The sequence below is a fragment of the Mytilus californianus genome, unplaced genomic scaffold (genome assembly GCF_021869535.1).
Source record: "Mytilus californianus isolate M0D057914Y unplaced genomic scaffold, xbMytCali1.0.p SCAF_3, whole genome shotgun sequence".
Taxonomy (NCBI): Eukaryota; Metazoa; Mollusca; class Bivalvia; order Mytilida; family Mytilidae; genus Mytilus; species Mytilus californianus.
In genome coordinates, this window is record NW_026262679.1 from 56,549,323 (window position 1) to 56,573,678 (window position 24,356).

Sequence of the window (24,356 nt, forward strand, 5' to 3'; positions counted from 1 at the left end):
ACAGAACTCCTAAAATATTTATATTTCTATCCCTACAGTTGATAATCGTCATTAGAAGATCTAGCAAAAAGATGTCCGGAGAGAATGGTCAAGGTTCTGGGAATAACAGAAACGGGGATAATGGTAATGCATGCATCTTTACTTTATTTATCATGATAAAAATAATAAGATATAAAGCCAATGAGACAAATCTTCGCTAGATGATGTTAAGGTTAAGGACATATTTTACGTTCTCGTTAGATTTTAAATCACCTTAAAGTAAATTAATGTTCTTTTCAAGTTGATTCTAAAAGATTTTATTGGCACTCCGGCACAAACTGAGCGATAGATCTAGAGGACACAATAAATACATATTGATAGAAAAGTTAACAAATTGAAAAAAATAACAATATGGTAGATGAATTCGTGGTGAAATATTTTGGAATATATTTTGATCGTAATTAATGGATATCTCGATTTGTTATAAACAATATGAGATGACGTGTTTCGCACAACGGACAATGCATGAGCATCTTGCTTATCTGCATGTCACGTCTAGATAATAAAAAAAAACAACCTGTAAAGTTCAGACACTATTGCATTAATGAGGCATCCAAATAATTATAATTATCAAATGTAAAAGATACTGATTTTTTATGACTATTCTCTGCATTTAAGTTGAACATATTTTGTATCCATGATAGGACAAAATTCATTAAATTGGATGGCTTACTGTCATACGATCAGAAAGCCAGTTACCACATTATCCGGCATTACAATGTATGTAAAATCAACTTCTATCGATAATTATACGGAAGTGATAAATGAAACCAATGTTGTCTTTGTTTGTTACGCGTAAATCAAAAAGTATTAATTGATGTGCCCAATGATACAATTTTAAACACTTATAGACAGTTCTCCACAGAACGACCCTGATACAGAAATTAGAAGAACGGAGGAATTAATTAAAGAAAAGGAGAAATCCATCGAAGGTCTTAACGGTAAATTATTTTTATTCTTAAAAGTGCATTTACATGTACATATCATCATTCAACCTCATAACATTGCTATTCAGTTATGAATGAAATACAATTAACTCGGCCTGAAGTTCATACAATCCTACTGATTAACTACATGTATCAACTTTTGATGTTTAATGGTTTTGTACACAATTGTTTCTTATATTTTGTATTGCACACCTTTCAAATATCCCCCACCCCTCAGAAAATTAAATGGTCACCCATTTAATTGAGAAAAAAAATACTGAAAATAAATCAATAGTTTTCACTCTTCATTCCCGGAACTTATTGTAGTTACTACACATATCATTAAATGATTACTGTAAACCAACTAATTTTCGCGAGCTATGTATTATCGCAACTTTTGCGGGTAGAAAAATAACGCGATTTTAATCGTCGCGATTATGTCAAACTTGTATCTTTCCTTATTTGAATACATCAAGTAAATTTGAAAATCGCGAAACTAAATCGCCGCGTAGTGGTATAGAAAGGGCTCAACACGAAATATAGTATCCCCGAAAATAAGTTGGTTTATAGTACTCTGAATTTCCTTACAAGACAATCTATTATCTGTAAAAATTAAAATAAGAACTACCGATATATACATGTGTCAATAACATTTGATTTTTTATTTTCTCCAGAAGACATAATAAAAGCTCATGAAAAATTGAGGACTGTTGAAGAAAGCACAATATCAAAACAGAAAGAATTTAAATCGTTATCAGGTAAGATAATACTACAATATGGAGATGTGGTATGATTGCCAATGAGACAATTATCCACTTAAGTTCAAATAAAGTGGATGTAAGCAGTTTTAGGCAACCGTACGGCCTTCAATAATGAAAATAACCCATACCGTAAAGTCGGCTATAAAAGGCCCCAACATGAAAAATATGAAACAATTCAGACGAGAAAACTAACGGCCTAATTCATAACAAAACAATTTACGAACAACAAATATGACAGACATGAACCAACAATATCCACTGAACTACAGGCTCCTGACTTGGGACTGACGCATAAAGAATGTGGCTTGGTTAAACAAGCTCATTTATATATATTTTTTTTTGCCAAACCCTTTTGGCCATGGTGTTATCTACTTTTCTTCGACTTAATTTGATTTTTGATTTCACCTTGGTATCTTCTGTCTCTCTTTAAGATAGTGATACAAAGTTATAAATTGCTTTACTCAAATAAAAGAAGAGGAACAGAAAAATTCTTCAACAATTATTGGTATATTGATGAGGATTACACCATTTTTATTGTCAAACGAAAATCAATTGGTCTATTTTAGATTAACATTTTTTTCCAAATAAATGTAATTGCACGTGCTCAACATGACAACATTACAACAAGATATAATAATATTCAAAATGATTGCTCGTGTTAAACCTCTACCGAGAAAAGCAATACTATTTGTTTCTTCATAGTCTGCTTTAAACCCATTTTCCGTGATTTTTCATTCTGTATGTTTGTAAGGGGGGAGTGTATGAGAGGCATTTACATACTCTCCCATCGGTTAACATTTTGATTCATTACAATTTTACTATATTTTATAAATAAATGTGTATGTTTATCGTCTTTGTTTTCAGATAAGGTAAAAACACAAGAGAGTTCATTGAAGTCATGTAATGACCAATTAGTCAGTGCTAAAACAGTACTTACCCAAACCACTGAAAGACACAAACGAGTAGCAGACGAGCTTGGTAACTGACGAAATTATTTATTTGATATACGAATCTTATGTTATGAATATTAAATCAGAATAATAGTTTTATGCTTTGATTTTAACATTCGGAGACCAACAAAAAAATAGAAGTTACAAATTTTGTCTTTCTTTTTTAACATCGCAGCGGTCCTGTTAAAGTTTCATTTTTCATTCCAATGTTATGAATATTAAATCAGAATAATAGTTTTATGCTTTGATTTTAACATTCGGAGACCAACAAAAATATGGAAGTTACAAATTTTGTCTTTCTTTTTTAATATCGCAGCAGGTGGTCCTGTTAGAGTTTCATTTTTCATTCCAATGTTATGAATATTAAATCAGAATAAAAGTTTTATGCTTTGATTTTAACATTCGGAGACCAACAAAAATATAGAAGTTACAAATTTTGTCTTTCTTTTTTAATATCGCAGCAGGCGGTCCTGTTAGAGTTTCATTTTTCATTCCAATATTATGAATATTAAATCACAATAATAGTTTTATGCTTTGATTTTAACATTCGGAGACCAACAAAAATATAGAAGTTACAAATTTTGTCTTTCTTTTTTAATATCGCAGCAGGCGGTCCTGTTAGAGTTTCATTTTTCATTCCAATATTATGAATATCAAATCAGAATAATAGTTTTATGCTTTGATTTTAACATTCAGAGACCAACAAAAATATGGAAGTTACAAATTTTGTCTTTCTTTTTTAACATCGCAGCGGTCCTGTTAGAGTTTCATTTTTCATTCCAATGTTATGAATATTAAATCAGAATAATAGTTTAATGCTTTGATTTTAACATTCAGAGACCAACAAAAATATAGAAGTTACAAATTTTGTCTCTTTTTTTTAATATCGCAGCAGGCCGTCCTGTTAGAGTTTCATTTTTCATTCCAATGTTATGAATATTAAATCAGAATAATAGTTTTATGCTTTGATTTTAACATTCGGAGACCAACAAAAATATAGAAGTTACAAATTTTGTCTTTCTTTTTTAATATCGCAGCAGGCGAAATGAAATCAATGTAAATAAATACAAAATACGTAAGAACTAGTAAATGTCTAATATAAGATCAATTTGAAGACATTTATTCTAAAATCAAAAGAAATAAAAGATTGAAAAGAATGGTGTTTCAAGTATATCAAAGTGTAGTCTTATTTGTTTGAGTTTATTTTAGCACGATTAGACGAAACCCATTCTCTCAACAGACGTTTACAACAGATGTTGACCAAGGAGAACAAAACAAATGGCAAGTTTCTTTTGCATTAGTTTAACTCGGAATTTATTTCAAAATTTTCATTTCTTTCGGATTTTATCATTGAATTTCGGGCCTAAATTCTCTTCAACTTCGTACTTAATTTGACCTTTTAAACTTTTTTTATTTTTCGGGTGTCACTGGTGAGTCTTTTGTAGACGAAACACGCGTCTGGCGTTTAAAACTTTAAGCATGGCAAAACGTTGAATTTGTGTCATACAATTTCATACGTCCATAATTTGTTTTTGTAGAGACAAAGCAACAGGAGTTAAACGCACTAATTGTAAATAACACTTCAATAGAGGCAGATCGAAGACAAAAAGAGGGTAATTATATTATTTGCATTCATATGATTGATAGAAATATTCTGTTTAAACGTTGAACAGGTCAGCAGATCAATAAGTGTTTGAAAGAATTTTACGATTTCGATACGAAAAATATTTAGTATGGGATTATATGATATCCGAATCAATGGGATTACAAAAGTCAAGTGCATGTACCACCTACAGATTTCACAAAGGCCATTATTGATTTAACAGGCCATTGATTTTCTGTTTAATTTGTTTTATAAACTTACTATATAGTTTCGGTTTCGACCAATGTTGAAGGCCGTTCATTTACCTTTTTTTGTTTACAATCCCGTTACTTTATTTTGAGGTTGTTTTATTGGCAAGCATAGTAAAACTATTTTTATATTGGAACAATTATTTTATGCATGATTTGCGTAATAGATCAATTTGTTCAATCAGGAGGACTGTTGCTTTGCCATTAAAAGTTGGTTATTCCTTAATTGGATGATATGTAAATGTGCGGATTATTGATAAAGATCTCTGTCATTTATAACACTTAACTGATTGCTTGGTATTTTGCTGTGCAAATGAAATTTTTTTTTTTATGAATTTGGTGCATCCATAGAGGTTTTCTTTATTAGCCTTCATCAGGAACGCTTAAAAAAACATTAAGAAGGGGGTGTTTTACTATTTCGATAGCTACATGACCAAAAGGAACCTTTAGTTAAAATAAAATATGAAAACTAGCTAAGCTTAATTTTGCCTGAGGAAAACAGAACCTTAGTTTGTAAATAATTTATATTTGTTCCAACAGAAGTTTTAAACATTCGATTTTCAACTTTCAACATTCGTTACGTTTTCAACATTCAACATTCGATTTTCAACATTCAACATAAGAATCGTATATTTTAAATCACGCCATTTGTGAAGCAGTCACTACTGGGCTGATGATACCATCGATATAGCAATATACACCCAGTACAAGAAAAAAAAAATAACACAATTTAAAATCGAAGTTCTTTTCTGGGATTGCCTTCATCAGGAAGGATCAAAACCAACAATTATGAAAGTTAGGGATGTTTTAAATATTTTAGGTTCGATATGTCAAAAAAATTACCTTATCAGAATATCTTAAATCATATCAGGCCAACCTTGAGAGCTTGAACCTTAGTTTCTTAATAATTTCAAATTTTATCAACGAAAACTTTTATATATTCAATAAATCACGTAAATCACGTAAATGGCGGACCACTGTCTTCTTGTCTAATGATACCATCGAGGACGAACAGACCACAAGTAACAATATCCAAACAGTGCAACCCCCCCCCCCCCCCCCCCCAAGTGCAAGAAAATAAAATTAATTTTATGCCTCAAATGCGTTTTTTTTTAATCAGGAACGCCCAAAATCAGAAAAAAAGAGGGAAAGCTGAGATTGTTTAAATAGTTGAGTAGTTAGACAATAGACACTGTATATAACCTAAAGGGATCCAAAACCTTCTATACTAAGATCACTATAAACTTTACTACTTTTGATAAACAACTTTTTTTTTTTCTTTTTTTTTCTTTTTTTTTTTGCAAAATTTATGATAGATTTATACTTATATATATTAGCATGAATGCTATTTGTAATCTTCTGTTCATTTTTGTTTATTTGCAGAAAAGATAGCACAACTGACGATAGAATTGTGTCATGTTCGTGAGAGTCACGAGAAATATAAGAAACAAATAGAAACTGCATTAGGTAATTTCACTTATAAGGCTCCTCGGTTTAGTCAAGCTAGATCTTAAATTCTTTATTAATTATTATGTTTTCTATGGAAATTATGTAATGAAGAATGCCGTTTTACTCTTGTAGACTTCTCTCGCAACTCTTGGTAATATAAAAAGTACATAAATTGAACCTTCATAAACACAAATATAATCTTTTAATATCTTTGTAATCAAATCTTAGATTTAAAAAAAAGTATGGTTATTTGTAATTAAAAATCACTTTTTAAACAATATTTATTGTATGTCAAGAATTACAAACTATTTACTTGTCACTTGAGCTTGAACCTAAGTTTCTTAATAATTTCAATTTTTTCCAACAGAAATGTTTAAGCAATGTATGTTTTAAAACGCGTTAGTGGCGAATCAGTCACTACTGGGCTAATGATACCCTCGAGTCCACACGTAGATGTATGAGATTTGACATTGTTTACTTTTTAAATGGTATAGAACAAAGTAAGACGATAATCATGCGCATCGACAGAATGATAATATACGATCACACGTTACTCATTTACACGCTGCGGGGCACACTGTGATGGCTCCCACCACTATCCTCTATGTGGAACGGGGACCCAATTATTTGCCCCATTGAAACGCATTGAAAATCGTAGTAAATAAATGGGGTGCTATTCAATTAATAATTTTGATAGCCACCTTGGGACTTCTGGTTCATGTTAGGCATTTGTTTTGAAGTTTCTAAGTACAATCTCAGTGCCTCATGACCGGCATTCCGTTGCAAAATTTTGTTTTGATTGACAACAGGGTCAGTCCGTCTACTTCCGGGGAAGAATAAAGTCTAGAATTTAGGCAATTTACTCTATGTACTGACGCCAGATTACAGTTAAATCAATCAAAATTTTTACAGAAATTCAAACTGGAAAGCCTACCCCTTCAAATAAATCTACATTCAGATACAGAACTTGTGTAATAATAACACTACACCATTTTAGATAAAAGTTATACATTTTTTTTTAAGAACTACATTCGTGGGTACCGGACTGGTTGCCGTAACTGGGATCCTATTCCATGTATTATTAGTATTCATTCGCTGAGTGTTTGAATAACTTTTCAATAGGTAATCTACAAAGCAAACTACAACTTCAAGAAAGAACCATCAAAATAAAGGAAGATGATGCCAAATCTAAAATGTTGCAGATTAATAAGTTACAAGAAAATAAACAGCAGTTGGAAGGTAAATATAGGGGAAGGAGAGAGAGAGGGAGAATGCACATTTTAAAAGATGAGGGAATATTATAATGCTAGTCCCGTTTCTAACACTACCTTAATATACACATCATAATGAAAGGGTAAGTTATGTATTCCAGGATCCAGGGTTCAAGGAAAGGAGAGGCGTAGATGACCATAATGGTAAAAATATTGTCAAGCATATTGAAATTCTTTTGACGGTAATGTATTCGAAAAACAACATTTGTTTTGTTATACTTATCCCTTCTTCATTTTACTCAAGAATATGTAACTTTTATTTTCGCGTTTTAACCCTTGTAGCACAAACGAACACTTTATTTCCATTAACCCACCATTTTCAGCGACATACTTTCACCTTGAAAACAAAGTTGCGAACTAGCGCAATTTCTTCACCGCACTTGTAACCATGGGAGCTTATTCTTGCAGATACGCTGAGATGCGTTAATTTTGCATACACTATTTTGGATGAAGAGGCAAAGTTCGTTTATATATGCAGTATACTGGGATCATAAGCATGAATTAACTCACAAAATCTATGCTCACGATTTAGAGATAAAAACTTGCCGCCTTTAGTCTGGGTCGGCAATTTCCATGCTTTCTATATGGACTGTGATCTGACTTCACAACGCCCGATCACGTGATAATAAAACGCCGTCAGACATCAGACCAATCTCGACTTACCTTCTTTTAGAAAGATTGGACGAAAAGGCTATTCTTGGGGTCCCACAGATAATATGCATGAATCAACTCCCAAGAATCTATGTACACGAAATGAAATAACGCATTGTTCAAAGTGAAACCAATTGGTGTTGAAGAGAATAAAGTGTATATGTGCTACAGATAATTAGTACGTGATTAAAAATCCATATTCGTGGAATAAAATGAATATGAAATCTGATTTATCTACTTGAAAATGGACCTTTACAATTTAAAGATGATTTCATGTTTAGTGTATGGACTGCTCTTAGATGTCCCATGGCCCCAACACGTCCGCAAAAATGCTGTCAAACGTCAGAGCAATCTCGGACTAATTTTTTTGAAAGAAAACAATAAAATGTATCCTGCATTCAATACGGAAAAGGCACTTTTACGCAATAAGCTTGAAAAAAACAGAAGACGGAGAAGCTAGAACCGTCAAAAATAAATTATAGTTCTTAAAATATCACGAAAAACATATTATATTTCATATAACAATTGTCATATTGAATTATATAGGTCAAATACTACAGCTCACCATGGCTTTCAGACAGAAGGAAATGGATTTACAAAAAGAATCCTCAGAACATCAGCGTAAGTTTATTTAGTCTTTTTTAAACATTCAAATTTTGTTCAATGTGTACAAGTTGACGCTTTTGATGCTTGAGAATAAAAATATTATTTCAGAAATAATTACTAGGCATTTTTAGTATTTTTAATCCAGGTTTACTATATTCATTTATTAATTATACTTATTAATTTATACTTGTTCATTCACTTATTTATAAATTCAATGTTGTATTCCGCGCCTACGATAATAGGGGCATTATGTTTTCTGGTCTGTGCATCCGTCCGTTCGTCTTTTTGTCTCGTATTAGGTTAAAATTATGTTGAATTTAGTTTACCATGAGGTTTTAATCATTCCAACGTCAAACTTAGTACGCATACACCAATAAGTTGTGAAATTGTTTGTACATCTTATCTTTATAGCGCCTGCCATTGACGGACATTGTATGCATAGCATTTATCCGTCCATCCGTCTGTCCGGGTTAGTCTAACAGTAATTCAAGTACTACTATAGTATATGCTTTAACAAATCCTAACCAAATCTGTAAATAATGTCGAGAGTTGTTTTAGACAAGCATTTCTTCGATTTTTTGAATAGTCAAATTATTCGTTTCATAGTTAGAAATATGGGAGTTTCACCAAATTATATCAGTGTTTGTGATAGTATTACTTTCAATGTAGAAGTAAGCTGCTTTTTTTTTGAATTTATCGATATCCATATTAGTCATTCTATACTTAAGTTATGTCTCGCGACATTACCTTTCACGAACCCTATATCACACTTTTTTTTCATTCAATAATATCTAGTAAATCTACATTCATTGTCATCTGTTACTGATATGTGTACGGGCGTATCATGCGCTCTTGTCGCTCTTGTCGCAGCCTTTTTTCTTTTCATTAGTATTATCATTATTTACAGATATATAATCTTTATATTACATGTTCAATTTCAAAATGTCTCACATCTTCATTTAATATGTTTATCATTTGTTATATAATTTCAGAAACACATTTACAGCTTTTACAACAATTTGAAGAAGGGATGCGGTTAAATTCCCAGTTAGAATCCAAGGAAAAGGAACTAGAAGTTTTGCAAGGTACACATATAGAAATTCAGTTCTGTAACCTGTAGTCAAGTATGCGACTGTTGTGTTGTATTACTATCACCTGCATTTTACTTGTCATTAGAAATACGACTGTTAAGGATGTACTTAAGTGAAATTAAAAAAAATCTAGAATTTAAAATTGATACTATAAGTCAGAAGAGCATTAGTTAAGGAACAAAATAAGCTAAACATATTGATAGGTTATGGAGCTCCTTTTCGAGATATTTAATTTTTTTCAATGGCGAGAAAATGCTGGCTTAGACTATTACCTTACATTTGCATTGGTATTATTTGGGTCTCAAATCGAAAAAAAAGAAATCTAGAATCTGCTTAAATTTTGGTAAATAAACCTTTTATGAGCTATTGAAGTCTTATATGAAAAGAAAAATGGGTGTTATGGGGCAAAATATTTTACCCTGTATCTTAGGAAAAAACCAGAGTCCGAACATCTGACAAACATTCCTAAACCAGACCTAAGAACATCCTTAAACTAGTGAAACAGGGACTACTTACACATCTGGTTATCTTGATATACACATACTAGATACCAGGATTAAAATGTTGTACGCGTTTCTTCTACAAAAGATTCATCAGTGACGCTCAAATCTAAGTTATACCTCGGTATTTGGCGAGAACTGTGCTACTAAATCTTTATTTTTTACTGTGGGTTGTAGACTTTTTGTTATGTATTTTCGACCTTTTTTCGCATTTTGTTCCTACTTTTTCAACGTTTTTGGTAATCGCAATACAATTTAAACGGTAATCACATTACCAAAACGAAAAGTTCACTTCGAAAATGTATTTACAAGACATCTAAAAATCATCCCTTTTTTGGACTTTATCCAGATGATCATTTCCCTATTAGAAAAGTTGACTTTTATCAAATTAGAACAGTTTGACACACAAAAAAAAATTAAAAACTAAACCCGAAAGTACAGACAAAATCATATAAACCCCTAATCCCTCATTGTTATAATAGTTGATGACCTCGATTGACATTGAACATGACCTGCAAAATGTTCATACAAAATTCTTTAAAATGGTTACTAGACCTGTTGAACGTTGAAGTTCAGTATGAACATTTGCTAAGACAGTTTTTTCCTCTTATAGTTGATGTGTTTCCCTCGGTTTTAGTTTGTTTGTTACCAGGATTTGTTTTTGCTTAATCGAATTATGACTATTGAACAACGGTATACTACTGTTGCCTTTATTTGGCTATTCTGATAATTTTAGGTATGTTTTATGTATGTTATTTGTTATATTTATATGTACGAAATATCTACTGTAGATGAGGTAGCAAAGGTTAATATTAAAGCAAGGGAACTTACTATAAAATATCATGAATTACCAGAGAAAGAAGTACAGTTTAGAAGGATAGAGGAAAGTAGCAATTATCTTCGAGGTAATTCTTTTTTCCTTTTATTTCAAATGCAACACCATGAACATATAACGTTTAGGAAAATTATGTTTACTTTTTTCCTCATTTTCATCAGTAGAAGAAGATGAAAAAGGGCTTTGCCAAACTTAAATTTTAAGACAAGTCTATTAGTCAATTCAAAATATTAGTGTTGTCAAAATAAAGCAACAATAATATGATATGATAGAAAAACGATAAATAAGAAATATATTGTAATTTGAAGTTGAAAGAAATTTTAAATCTTCATGGATTTAAACTTTCCCATTTTCAATTCCAAATTAAAATGAACATAATACTTTATAAATTATATGCATCCGAAGCGTTTTTCTATATTTTCTCGTAAGTTGGGTTTCTGTACACGTTGTTGCATAAATTGAACAAAACGTTAATATGTTTTCATCTCTTATTAATTCAATATTATAAACATCTTTCAAGACATTTATCAATCTAAATTCAGTTACTGGTATACCCTTAAACATCAGTTGATATATAGGATTCAATTTGTGGTTATAATCGTTTTAATTCATTGCAGAAGAAAATGCTGAACTTCTGGAGCAAATTAAAGATGCTAAACGTTTGCAGTCACTAGTGTCAGGTCTCAGAGAACAAAATGAATCATATTTCAAGGATAAGGAATCATTCCGAGGTATATTATATTCATATTTATATTACAAATTATTAGCAAATTTAAACTTTTATCCACATGCTGCTTATATTTTTTTATCTTCAAGTTTCAAAAGTTGTCTCCTTGGTTTCAGTTTTGCATTAATGGAAACATAATTTTAACTTCAACATTGCCGTTTTCGTCGTTATAAAGTTGTACTTTGGTTACGGGGTGAAAAAACACAACTAAATCTGATGACTCACAACACGGAATGTATTTATGGATAGCCAGAAAAAAGTGTTAACTAATGGTCAAATCTCCTCCAACGACTATCAGAGAAACATTTTCTACTAATATATATCATTTGACCAGATATTTTCCCATTCTTAACAAAAAAATGTGAAAATAAGATAAAAGCCGCGTGTAATATCTGACTCGAAAATACAAAAATATTAAAATTCTTTAATCTTATAAAAATTATGTTAGTTCTTTTGATAATTGTGTGGTTCAATAAGGACACAGTAGAAAATTAAGGAGTATGTGTTGTCATGTCACTGCAATTTGACAAACTTGTTGAAATTGACATATTTGATCTTAAATAGCATTGAACCAAATTAAATACTAGCCAAGGATTAATCCAAATGGATATTTTACTCACATTCCAATCTTTGCATAAGATATCTTGTAGCAAATACATGTATATTTACAAGTAAGGCCTGGGCTAAAAAAAGTAGCAAAACATGTATATTTTAGTAAGTCCTTGGCTCATAAAAAACAAAATTATTTACAACATTAAGTATTTCTTCAGTTTTGAAACAAGTCCACGTAGATTGAAACTTTCAAGCAATTTCGACAAAATTTTAAATATAAATATATATACTAATATCTGACTAACTAATGTACAGAAAACACTAATTATGTAGGATACTGCAGTGTCGAATTCAAAAGGCAAAACAAGGACTTCATTGTGCCTTCTCGTTTCAGATATATGAAATGGTCACGTCTTCTCGGTTGGATGGTAATCGAAATTCATCTGTGTGCCAAAATTAGCTACTTTTCATTACAGACATAAGCATTCTGCTTTGTCCATTTTTTTATAATTTTACTGAATAGGTTGTATCTAATCAGAAGTTGTGCATCATAAAAGATTAGGTTCTACTTGCTACTGTGCTTGATCTGTCGATGTCAGTGGGTTCCTTCGTAATATAAATTGATAGCCATTGTAAAATGACCATTGAAATTTTAAGCAAGATATCGACATTATATGGTCTTAGAAGAGTTACAGTTTTACGATCAAACCTAACTTATGTATGACAAATAAATAAATGTTATTATAGTTTCTATTTTTCTCTGTCATACTGCTGATGTTTCAGAAAGAAATAAAGTTATGGAGGAAAAATACAGAGAAATTTTACAACAGTATGGTCAACAAATGGGAGAATCGCAAACTTTTATGGGACAAAAAGTTAGTTTAAAGACACAACTTAAGCAGAAGAGTGGTAAGCAAAACTCAGGAATCCAATGCAATTCAGTATGGAATAAAATGGTAATCATTGTATGCATTTATGTTTCTTCATTTTAAGGCTTTCATTACAGGATTTAGGGACATAAAAACTTGTCAAAATTTCCATGATTGTAATTTAATTCCTCTTTGATGAGTTTTGACAATCCCAGGGTCGATGCCTCTCTTGGTGGACGTTTCGTCACCGAGGGTATATTTACCAAGTAGTCAGCACTTTTATGCTCAGTACATGAAATATCATTGATAAAAAATTGTGTTCATTTTCTGTAACTTTATTGTTAATGAAATGATGAAATATTTAAAACGCTAAGACTTTTTTACCCCCAAGGTAAAGATTGCTTCAGCTGTAATTGTCACATTTTTCGGTATTTCGGTGATTCATGCTCAGTAACTTCGTATTATTTGATTTGGCTTTGCAATTGACGAGTCGTCTGGCGTAACATATTATAAGCCTGGTATTTTGGATGAGTGTTTGATACGCTGGAAACGCGTTACTTCCTTATCAGTGGCACTCGATCTAGAACGATCGGAATGCTAAATAAGTTACGAATTTAAGAAGAATAATTGAAAACTAAAAGTCCTTAAAGACGTGTCAAATCGGACAATGGCCATCTATAGCTAGGGAAGAAAAACCTTTTTGTTTTAAATGATTTTCAAAATTTATAGATTTATTGAATTTTACGCTGTTGGTGAAATTTCATGTTAGCACATACGTTATGACTATTGGGCTGTTGACATACGTTTGGTATAATCAGAGACATATATATGTGTATATATGTCTCTGGTATAATGAAGAAATTGAAAATAAGAAAATATATCGATTGTTTCTACTGCTTTATGGTTTCTTGTTTAAAATAATTGGCACAGCTCATGTGCAGTCTGATTAAAATACAGATCCCGTGTCTAAGCTCTGTTAATTATAACATCAGCCAATGAAATTTCAGCCTTCAAGTTTTGAAGGTGTGTATGAATTAGACAAAACCAGATGATCCCGAAATGTCTTTAGAACAGAAAAAAGATTAGGACGTTTTCAGATCCCTGTAAGCAAAGCTAAGACGCACAGGATCTGTATTCTAATCAGATTGAGCTCATGTTTTGCGATGATTAGAAGATCACAACTTTTGTAGTTGAGAATGTGATTTAAAGATTAGCTAAAAGTTTGATCGCAACGATTTTTTTTATCAGCAGTTAACAATTATTTATCATATGTGTCTTTTTTATACCAAATCTGTATAGTCATTCCTACCCATAATCCATTGTAGATGAAGTGAACGCTTTGGCCAACAAACTTAAAGAACTTTTTGGTAAGTACATTATTAATTTTCTGTACTCTATTTCGGTTCAAGACCATATACCGACACCACAATTAGTCGACATAAAATCAAATATTATCGTTGTTATAGATTTAATCCGATGAATGCGAAAGTATCCAGGTGCGGTCATATTACGTATGAAATAAAAAAAAGAATACTAATTTAATATTTCTGAATAGGAAAACTTGAGTTAATGTGGATTTCAATGTACAATCATTCATTTTTTCTCCCGAAGTTAAGGATCACAGTTTATTCTAATTTTGATTTATAATAAATATTGCTGAGGAACATAGTTTTAAACTAACCCAACATAACTGATAACACAGTGGTCAAAAGATTAACAATCGACATTCCCCTTTACACTACATAAAATTGAGAATGGAAATGGGGATATGTCAAAGAGACAACAACCCGACCAAAGAGCAGACAACAGCCGAAGGCCACCAATGGGTCTTCAATGCAGCGAGAAAATCCCGCACCCAGAGGTGGTCCTCAGCTGGCCCCTGCCTAAAACTGTGTGCTAGTTCAGTGAAAATGGACGTCATAAACTCCAAAACATATAAATGAACTAAAATTAAAAAACATACTAGACTAACAAAGGCCAAGACACTCGGAAATCAAATTGGAACCAACTGTGCTTCTCCCCTTGCTCCATGTTTGTTAGTAGAATCACTATACATACATGGAATGTCCAGAAGAATAAAAAAGAGCGATCGTTATCCCTTAATTTCACGATTCGCTATGTAACTGATGATGTCCCTGTACTAAATAAAAGATTTATATCAAAATTGATACTATTCCAAGGCTTCTTGATTTGCTTTTTTGATGGCTGCTGCTTACAAGGAAGATATTTAACCGAGAGTTCCTAATGGTAAAATCGATGTCCTCTCTTCGGACGCTTACGGAGGATATCATCATTTGTTGACCGTTATAAACATTTTGTGAAACATATGATCACGAATGAAACAAAACAAAATACACTTCGGACGTACCAAATTTATGAAGTGTTCTTTTCGTTGTATATCACTGGGTCGGTACAACTGCTGGTAGACTAGTCCCCGAATGTATCATCATCTCCGTAATTAATGCTTCTTAAAGACATTACTTATAGCATAGCTTTCTTAAAATTTTCGTTGATAAATTTATGAATTATCTTAAGAATCTAAGATTTCTATTCCCTAAGAAAATATTTACCTATAGAAAAGCTCGATTTATGTTTTAGTTGTCTTTGGCTTTGAATTAGCTTTTCTTAGATAGCTATGTTTGTCTTTTGTCTTTATTGTAGTCATCTGTGTGTTCACGTGCTTCGTGCCAGTTTGATGAGTTTACCGAATTATCAACAATTCTTACAGTTTGTTCTTATGTTGTGTTGTTACACAACTGCCCCAGATAAGAGTGAAGGTTTGGTGCTCAAAAACATGTTTAACCCACCCACAAACAAATTTTATCATATCGGGAACTTTGATTGCCGACTTACGGTAAGGGGTTTTGCTCATTGTAGAAGGTCGTACGGTGATTTTGACTTTGGTTAATAGTTGTCTCATTGGAAATCATATCACCTCTCCTACTGTTACATTGTATATTGGCTATTCATTTTAGGTCTCTTTTCGGTCTTATATCTCCCGTATTAAGTAAATTTACATTCTTGGCTTTCAATTGTTTTGGATTCGGAATCCCTTATGAAGGTAATTCCTGAATAGATCTTCGGTTTCACCAAATTTTTAAAGTGATATTGTTTATTTTCCATCTTTCGAAGCCGCAGTCCTGAGTGTCATTCATAGATTGATATTTTATTGCATCATTGAATGTGACTTTTAACCGGAGTTAACTTGGCATAAGCTACTCGGCTGGCGCCATGAATGGAAATGCTTATGTTTTCGGGGTACGAGAGTTTAATCCCGGTTTTTTGGTTTAATAGCTTCATGATACTTAATCTTAAGCTTTCTGTTCTGTGGACAATTTCCCCGCTCTTCTAAAGATTTGTTTTTGCTTTAACTATGATGTCGTCTGTTGTTTTCTGATTGATGGTTTTGATTGTTTATTTTCTTTTAGTTTCCTATATAATATAATGTGTCGTAGATAGTGCAGAAAACCTTCCGTTTGTCATATTACAATCTCGTTTTCTGAATTTCTTGTTCATGACTTTCGGGACCACTGATAACGATTAATGTTTTCAATACATTTCGATTTGTACGGTGCACCAAGGTAGGTGTAACTAGTGAGAAAAACCTGCTTGCCTTTCCGTAATTCACCCAGATAAAGATTCATATTGCTCAATCTTTAATAGTAGATCAAAGGATAACAGGAATTCATAAAAAATATTTGATAGTACAACAAACTACAAACACACCAACGCCTGACGCCTCTGGACAAAAAAAAACGAACAAACTAAAACCAATAACAATTTTGTCAATATAAAGAACTATAAATAACTGTCAAACAAGTGGGAGGTTTAGCTAGCTATAAAACCAGGTTTAACCTACCATTTTTTTTTTTTGGAAAATGGCTGTACCATGTCAGGAATATGGCAGCTGTTCCGTTGATTGATAGCGTTTGATTTTGTCGGTTTTTATGAACTTTCCCTTTTTGAATGTGCCTTAGAGTTCGGTATTTGTGTTATACTTTTTTGATACAGACACGGAATATTTACTTTCAAATGTTTTATGAACTAATTTTTGTCATTTATCTTTTGCCCATGTATAGTGTTGTCGTTCTTCTTGTGTATTTACTTCAATTTTAATTACCTTGTTATTTGTTTGGTTTATATTTTCTTATAAAAATTCTTGTACAAAAAATAATCGCCTAGTAAACATACTTTTAATTTACCTGATATACATTTCAAGGCAAAATCTAATTTTTCTAAGTTTCTGTTGATTTATTTAATAGGGAAAGTGCAATATCTAGAAACAGCTTTAACAGAGTCTCAAAGGGAATTATGGGAAGCAAGATCTCTTTTCCGTCCACAGACAGGTAGGCTTACACTATGTGTAAGGAGTTTATTTCTAATAATTAAAGATCATTCAGAAAACGATATTTTTAGTCCGTTGTTTGGTTGACTTTCTATCTAACGCCGCAGCTGTCTTTTGTGGTACTCTGACATAACGTTATGTGGTTTAACTTTTATGCCCCACCTAGAGGGATTATGTTTTCGGTCTGTGCGTCCGTCCGTTCGTTCGTTCGTCCGTCTGTCCCTCTTCAGGTTAAAGTTTTTGGTAAAGGTAGATTTTGATGAAGTTAAAGTCCAATCAACTTGAAACTAAGTACACATGTTACCTATGATATGATCTGTCTATGAGTTTTGACCGCAATTGCACGGTTCACTGAACATAGAAAATGATAGTGCGAGTGTGGCATCCGTGTACTTAGACACGTTCTTTGTTACTTGATGATATTTTGTCTTTACATGTCAGATATGGTTTTGACATTACTTAGATGTTTTGATATAACTCAAATATGGTATAGTCATTACTTAATGATATTTCAATATTACATGATATTGTTTCGTTTTGACTTGATATGGTTTTGTCATTACTTATAGTAATATGATTTCAACACTATTTAATGTGGTTTTGTCATTAGGCAATGTAGGTTAACGTATTGTTATTGTTTCATTGTATGATGTGGTTTTCTTATTTCGTAATGATGATTTGTCAATTCTATAAATGGCTTTAAGATTACGTAATAATGTTTCAAAATTTGACGATTTTACACTACATGATGTGTTCGTTCCAGTATTTGATGTGGTTATCACATTACTAGATGAGGTAAAACCACATAGACGCGTGAAAATTTTGGAAAAATAGTTCTATTTTAAAATCCGATTTCCAAGTCGTTTCTTTAATGAGGCTCGCGGATGAGTGTCGCTATCCATTGGGTTAAAGTTCAAATTAACGTTCGACGTACTGTTCAGAGTTTATATTTGATATGAAAAAAGTACTGAGGGGCATGCGTACATTATCGGGACCGGTACCCCATGGATGGATGACATATGTGCAACGCGGGAGACATTGGAACTATGGAAAAATTACAAATACTAAAATCAATTACTATCTTGCCGAAAAGTTGAATGTTAGTAGGTCATTTCTTAAACAACTGATGTTCATGATTCTTTAAACGTCGACATTCCATAAACAATTTGATTTGTTCATACTACATCTTGCACTTGTGTAAGTTAAAACCGGATATTTGGAATACCGTACTGCGAGCAGCTAATCCAATATAAAAGGATTGCTTGTGCTTTTTAACTTAAAGACACATTTCATGTACCTTATTTACAAGGCCCTATTAAACAATTTGTATTAGGATTTGAATTTTCAAATATGTTGATCATGACTGGAGAGATATTGATTGTCGAAATGAGGATCTTGTGCGGTAAAATTAACGCCGTTATTATAATCGTAGTGTTTACTTAAGTCTTGTTATTTCTATATTTATATTATCATATCTTTAGAAATTGGATAAAATCATTATTTGTATCATATATGAATATGCACCAACTACATTTGAAGTTTGAGGATATTTTCATATACATTTCATTAAATACGATTGTTTTACAGATATCAATCAACAAAATTTTCATTTAACAAAAATGTGTTTTACATTTAACATAACTCTGTTTTCCATTTAACAAAACTATGTTTTACACTTAACAAAACAATGTTTTACATTTAACTAAACTATGTTGCACATTTCAGTAACCGACACCTTTGGTAACTTGGGAAATTTGAATGCATATACGCATTCATACAATAGAACAATAGCACAAAATGATTCAGGTAGAGTAATGATAAGATGTATTATCAGCTATGACAAAATGAATTATTCCCTGATTAATGTTTTACTGAAGAGTCATTTTCAAAATGTCTTAAATTTTCATTATCGACTAATGTTCTTTAAGGTTGTTATTTCAATGTTTACGCTTATTGAATAATTATTGACTAATTATCAGTGCCGGAAGATACCCCAAAACGGCCATTATGAATGATTTTTTCTTGTTTTTATATTTAGTCTTTTTTTTTAAATTAATAAAAAATAGAGTAACCAAATCTAATCATTTGCTGTTCGTTAAGCTTTATATATTCTATCATATATTCATTTTGATGAAATTCAATGCAAAATGTTAGAAATATGTAAAATATGCAATTATGGTTCAAATTTGTCTTCTGCATCAATGTATTGCGCTTAATAGCATATTGGTATTTTTGGGATTACCGATAAAACTTTAGGTATATTATTCAGCATCGTATATATTCAAAGTCCATCTGGTTCAACCTAATTTTTTTTAACTAATAAATTTGTGAAACAAATTTATAGTTACTGGTCATATCTATTACAATGTACATATTTATTAACTGATTGATTGATTTTTAACGCCACTTTTAGCACTTGACTCTATCTTGGTGGCCATTTTTTATTGGTGGGAGAAGCCGGTGAGAACCACCGACCTTCGACGGAAAAACTAACAATCCTATCAATAACAACAAGCAGCCATCACATAAACTTTTTGGCAAAGATAAAAACATAATTTTTTAGGAGATTTCGATTGGAGAAGAAAGTACTAGTAGTTGGAAAAAAGATAGTTTAAAATTTTCTGAACTATGAATTGCAGATTTTCAAACTTTATTTCTTAGACAAAAATTAGGCAGTGTGTTGGTGGACGATATCTTAACAATTTAGTAGTAACGGTTAGGACAATTTCGAAAGTTATGCTTTTTCTGTATCAATTATAAGACATAAACTTTTTTTCATTTTTCATATGTATAGGATATGCAGACCATTCCCTTAGTCATTCCATGGAAGGAAGAACGAACAATAATGGTAGGTAAATGTTTTCAAAACTTTCTCAAGTCTTAAACTGGAAAACAAAATGTCATTACATATTGAAATTTTTTTTCGACAAAAGTGATTATTGTGATAGTTTCCTGAATAAACTTTATAAGGAACACTTTTAGAAGAGAAATACCTAAAAGTTTAAATATTACGGTAGTCGACTGATTTGTTTTTAATATCTCAATAGTCATAGGGGTTCTTTTCACAAAACATATTACGACAAAAACTGATCGTAACTTATACTGAAATATTGATGACTTCCGAGTTATTTTGTTCACAAGATTTTGCGTGAAATGAGTCGTAGCTAATTTGAATGAAAACAATTACAATATCATCAACTCCGAAAGGATTTAAATAAAAAATATCTACATTGAAAGCTAATATGGAACAATACCCTTAATTCAGCTAACAAGATCTTCAAATAACAACCTCAAGCGAAAAATAATAAGGGTTATTTTTCATTTACAATCACTGAGTCGTTGGCACTGCTGGTGGTCTTATTTCCCGAGAATATTGCCAATTTAGTAATCATAGTTTCTGTACTGACATAATGTATAACAACTGTTCTAAAATTCCTCTTGGAGAAATTATTCAAAAACTAAGCGGCCAATACCCACAAGAAAAGTTGACCTCAGCTAACTGTTTATGTCTCTTTCGTTCATATAGTTCCCAATGTTTCTTCGATTTAACATCTCTGGCTTTCAAATGTTTAGATTGATTGATTGATTGGTTTTTAACGCCACTTTCAACACTATTGCGGTCAGTTTTTATTGGTGGAGGAAGCCTGAGTGCCAGGAGAGAACCACCTACCTTCGGTAAGACAACTGACAACTCTAGTCAATTAAGATTAGAGTCGAGTGCACCTGCCCTGTGCGGGATTCGAACTCACAACCTCAGTGTTGACTGGCTAGTGATACAGTAGTTCGACTACTTTGACCACTCGGCCACCGATGACCATCAAATGTTAAGGTTTGTGTGTTCCTAATGAAGGTAAATCCAGAAAGAGGCTTTGGACACACGACATTTATAAAGTGTTATTTTTATTACTTATGAAGGAGTTACAGCTTAATCTTTAGTATGATGATTTGATTACTAAAATCACACAATGAATATGTACAATTTAAAGCATACCAGTGCAGAAACAAATGTTATTGACCAGGTATCATCTGAATTATTACTCGAATTTATGATACCGATTTCCTTGCAGACCTTATGTTCATGGTATAAAAGGTATAAAAAAAAATTCCAAACTGCAGGGCAAAATCAAAAGGGAAGTCCACAAAAACTGACAAAACCAAACGCCATCAATATTATAACATTCGTTGGTCTTGCTGGATGTACATTTTGGGAGGAAACATATATAGTATTCGATGGGATTATCAGCAAAATGAATCTTAAGATGACAGACATAAGATGAAGCCAAATAAAAGTCGGTTATATTGTTGAGGTTATTTTGAGGTGTATTTCATTATAATTTCTTTATATAAGTTCTTTACAAGACGACTCTTAAATCCAAGATAAATATTGCTTAAATATTAACTATTACATTCGCACACAAAAATAAGAGAAATCCAAAAATTGTTATCGTGCATAACTGAATTGTCAATATTTTATTTCAGGTACACCTTGAAGATTTGATGGATTTGGAGTTGATAAGGGTCAAAGAATTTGAAATTTTATTCAAATATTATATCAAAATGGAAATTGATTTTATGATAATATTCTAATAAAAAATAAAGTCGTACGTTATATATGTATATGCAAGTATCTTTTATTCTTTGTGACGTCAAAATACTTTTTTCAAAGTGTAAAAATGATCGGAAATATTATAGGTATGTAAAAGAGAGGCCAAAGATACCAAATTAAAATTCAAACTCATAAGTCGAAAATAAACTGACAACGCCATGGCTAATAAAGAAAACACCAACAGACAAAACACAACAAAGAAAATCAAAGACTGAGCAACACAAACCCCACAACAAAACGGGGTGATCTCAGGGGCTCCGGAAGAGTGAGCAGATCCTGCTCCAAATGTGACACCCGTCGTGTTGCTCATGTTAGTGAAAACCTTGTGATAAGTCTAACTCGGTAGGTCACATTCGAGGAAAAGGAGAGGGGATTGTAATTACAACAATTGGAACATATTCGTTGTCATCTGTGAAACAGATATGCCATAGCGGTCAACCATCTCGTGATGACGTCCGTAAAATTTACGAAGGGATGATTTCAACTTCACCACTTGGAACTCTTGGTTCAATAGCTTCCTTGTGAGCAGCAACCCTCTATCAAGAAAATTATGATAGGAAATACAAGTCCTGGAATATCGTATCAACTGGAAATTATGCAGGCGCTGCTGGAATTTCGCTACATTGAAATGGAAAGTTCACAATTGGGAAGCTGAAATCATCTCTTTTGTCTTAAGGTTTTGTTTTCAACCGACCCTCATTGTCAAGTTCTAGATATAAGTCAAGATATGAGGCAGACTTAACTGTATCTGATGTATACTTATTTCAAGTTCGATGGGATATATGCGTTCAGTATAGTCACCAAATTTTTAATTATCTAGCGAAAGAACATCATCTATATGGTGGAAAGTGAAGTTAAAGGATACTGCTAATTTTTTTTCTTTCTTCCTAAGAAGTTCCTGTATGAAGTCCGCCTCATATTTATGGCTAGAAGAGGAGCACAGTTGGTTCCCATGGGAATGCCGATTGTTTGTTGAAAAGAAATCAAGCATCTTGATAATGTCAGAGAAAATTTTGTTAGAATCAGAGTGATTTTTTTACAAAGTACGATTTATCCCTCACTAAGACAAGATACGTGTATCTACGTTGGTCTTTCTTTTTTATGAAACAAAGTACGACCAACTCTTTCAATTTGTCTTTTAGTTTGGAATGGGTAGTTTCACAACAACTTTGAAGTCCGGCTTTGATTACTGATAAAATTGAAGTTAATAATTTAGAAAGAGGTTTCGTGGAGCACTTTGAAGACCTAGCAATATAACGTTGTTTGTAAGGACACTTATGTAGTTTAGGTGTCCGATACAGTGAAAGAAGATCCAGTTCTTCATCTTTGGTTGAAATTCCAATGAAACATAGAACAGACCTATGATTATCCAGGATTTTCTAATTGGTAAGTGTCGTGGGGTATATGTGGAGTTTCCAAGTGAATTGTCAATACCTAATTCATTTATTAAACAGTTTATGTAATGTGATTTACACACATAAAATACTATGTAGCAAAATTCCGGCAGCGCCTGCTTATGGAGAATATATCTCACAGTTGATAGGATATTCTAGGGTTTGCGTTTCTTATCGTGATTTCCCTGATATGGATTGCTGCTCAAAATGAATCTTATCAAATCAAGAGTTCCAAGTGAAGTTCATAGCAGAAAATCTTCTGTAGCAAATACCGACTTATATTTGACGCTGATAATAGAAAAAAGGGACATGGGGTATCCATTCATGACACAAAATCAGAACATGCACAGAAAAAACACAAAATAAACATGTTTATGTTTGAATATTAGCAGCTTATTATAAAAACTCACCAAACATATCAGGTTATAATTAGTCACGTCAGAGGCGCGTTTTGTCTGCACAAGACTCATCAATCGCGCTCGAATCAAAAGAGTTAAGGGCAAAATCAAAATCGCAGTTGAAAAGCATTTAAAACCGAGTTTCGAATAAAGGCAACAGTAGTATACCGCTATTCGAAATTCATAAATCGATTGAGAAAAAAACAAATCCGGGTTACAAACTAAAACTGAGGGAAACACATCAAATATAAGAGGAGAACATCAACACAACAGAAACACAACACTAAAAAGCAACACACACAGAAACGAACTATAATATAACAATGGCCATTTTCCTGACTTGGTACAGGTCATTTTAAGAAGAAATAGTTGGTTGAACCTGGTTTTGTGGCTAGCCAAACCTCCCGCTTTTATGGCAATGTTAAATATAACATTAAAATGACAAGATTACATGACAGGACTACAATACAAATAAATGGGAGAACATACAGAACAGAGACACACACAAATAATAGCTATCAAAAGGTACCACGCT

The 24,356-nt window shown here is 32.2% G+C and overlaps 1 protein-coding gene across 2 annotated transcripts in view; it reads left to right on the forward strand.

The window, feature by feature from the left end:
- LOC127734929 (CAP-Gly domain-containing linker protein 1-like) overlaps positions 1–22,040 on the forward strand; it is a 28,412-nt gene extending 6,372 nt beyond the window's left edge. For both annotated transcript variants that reach the window (XM_052244976.1, XM_052244977.1), the window contains 18 exons: positions 39–123; positions 891–980; positions 1,640–1,723; positions 2,591–2,704; positions 3,886–3,957; positions 4,215–4,289; positions 5,911–5,994; positions 7,099–7,215; positions 8,445–8,519; positions 9,497–9,589; positions 10,887–11,000; positions 11,548–11,661; positions 12,993–13,118; positions 14,404–14,445; positions 17,341–17,424; positions 19,149–19,229; positions 20,218–20,271; positions 21,903–22,040. In XM_052244976.1, coding sequence (XP_052100936.1) covers positions 72–123; positions 891–980; positions 1,640–1,723; positions 2,591–2,704; positions 3,886–3,957; positions 4,215–4,289; positions 5,911–5,994; positions 7,099–7,215; positions 8,445–8,519; positions 9,497–9,589; positions 10,887–11,000; positions 11,548–11,661; positions 12,993–13,118; positions 14,404–14,445; positions 17,341–17,424; positions 19,149–19,229; positions 20,218–20,271; positions 21,903–21,913 — 1,482 coding nt within the window. In that variant the 5' untranslated portion in view covers positions 39–71 and the 3' untranslated portion in view covers positions 21,914–22,040. The remainder of the gene's footprint in view (positions 1–38; positions 124–890; positions 981–1,639; positions 1,724–2,590; positions 2,705–3,885; positions 3,958–4,214; positions 4,290–5,910; positions 5,995–7,098; positions 7,216–8,444; positions 8,520–9,496; positions 9,590–10,886; positions 11,001–11,547; positions 11,662–12,992; positions 13,119–14,403; positions 14,446–17,340; positions 17,425–19,148; positions 19,230–20,217; positions 20,272–21,902) is intronic.
- The last annotated feature ends 2,316 nt before the right edge of the window (positions 22,041–24,356 follow it).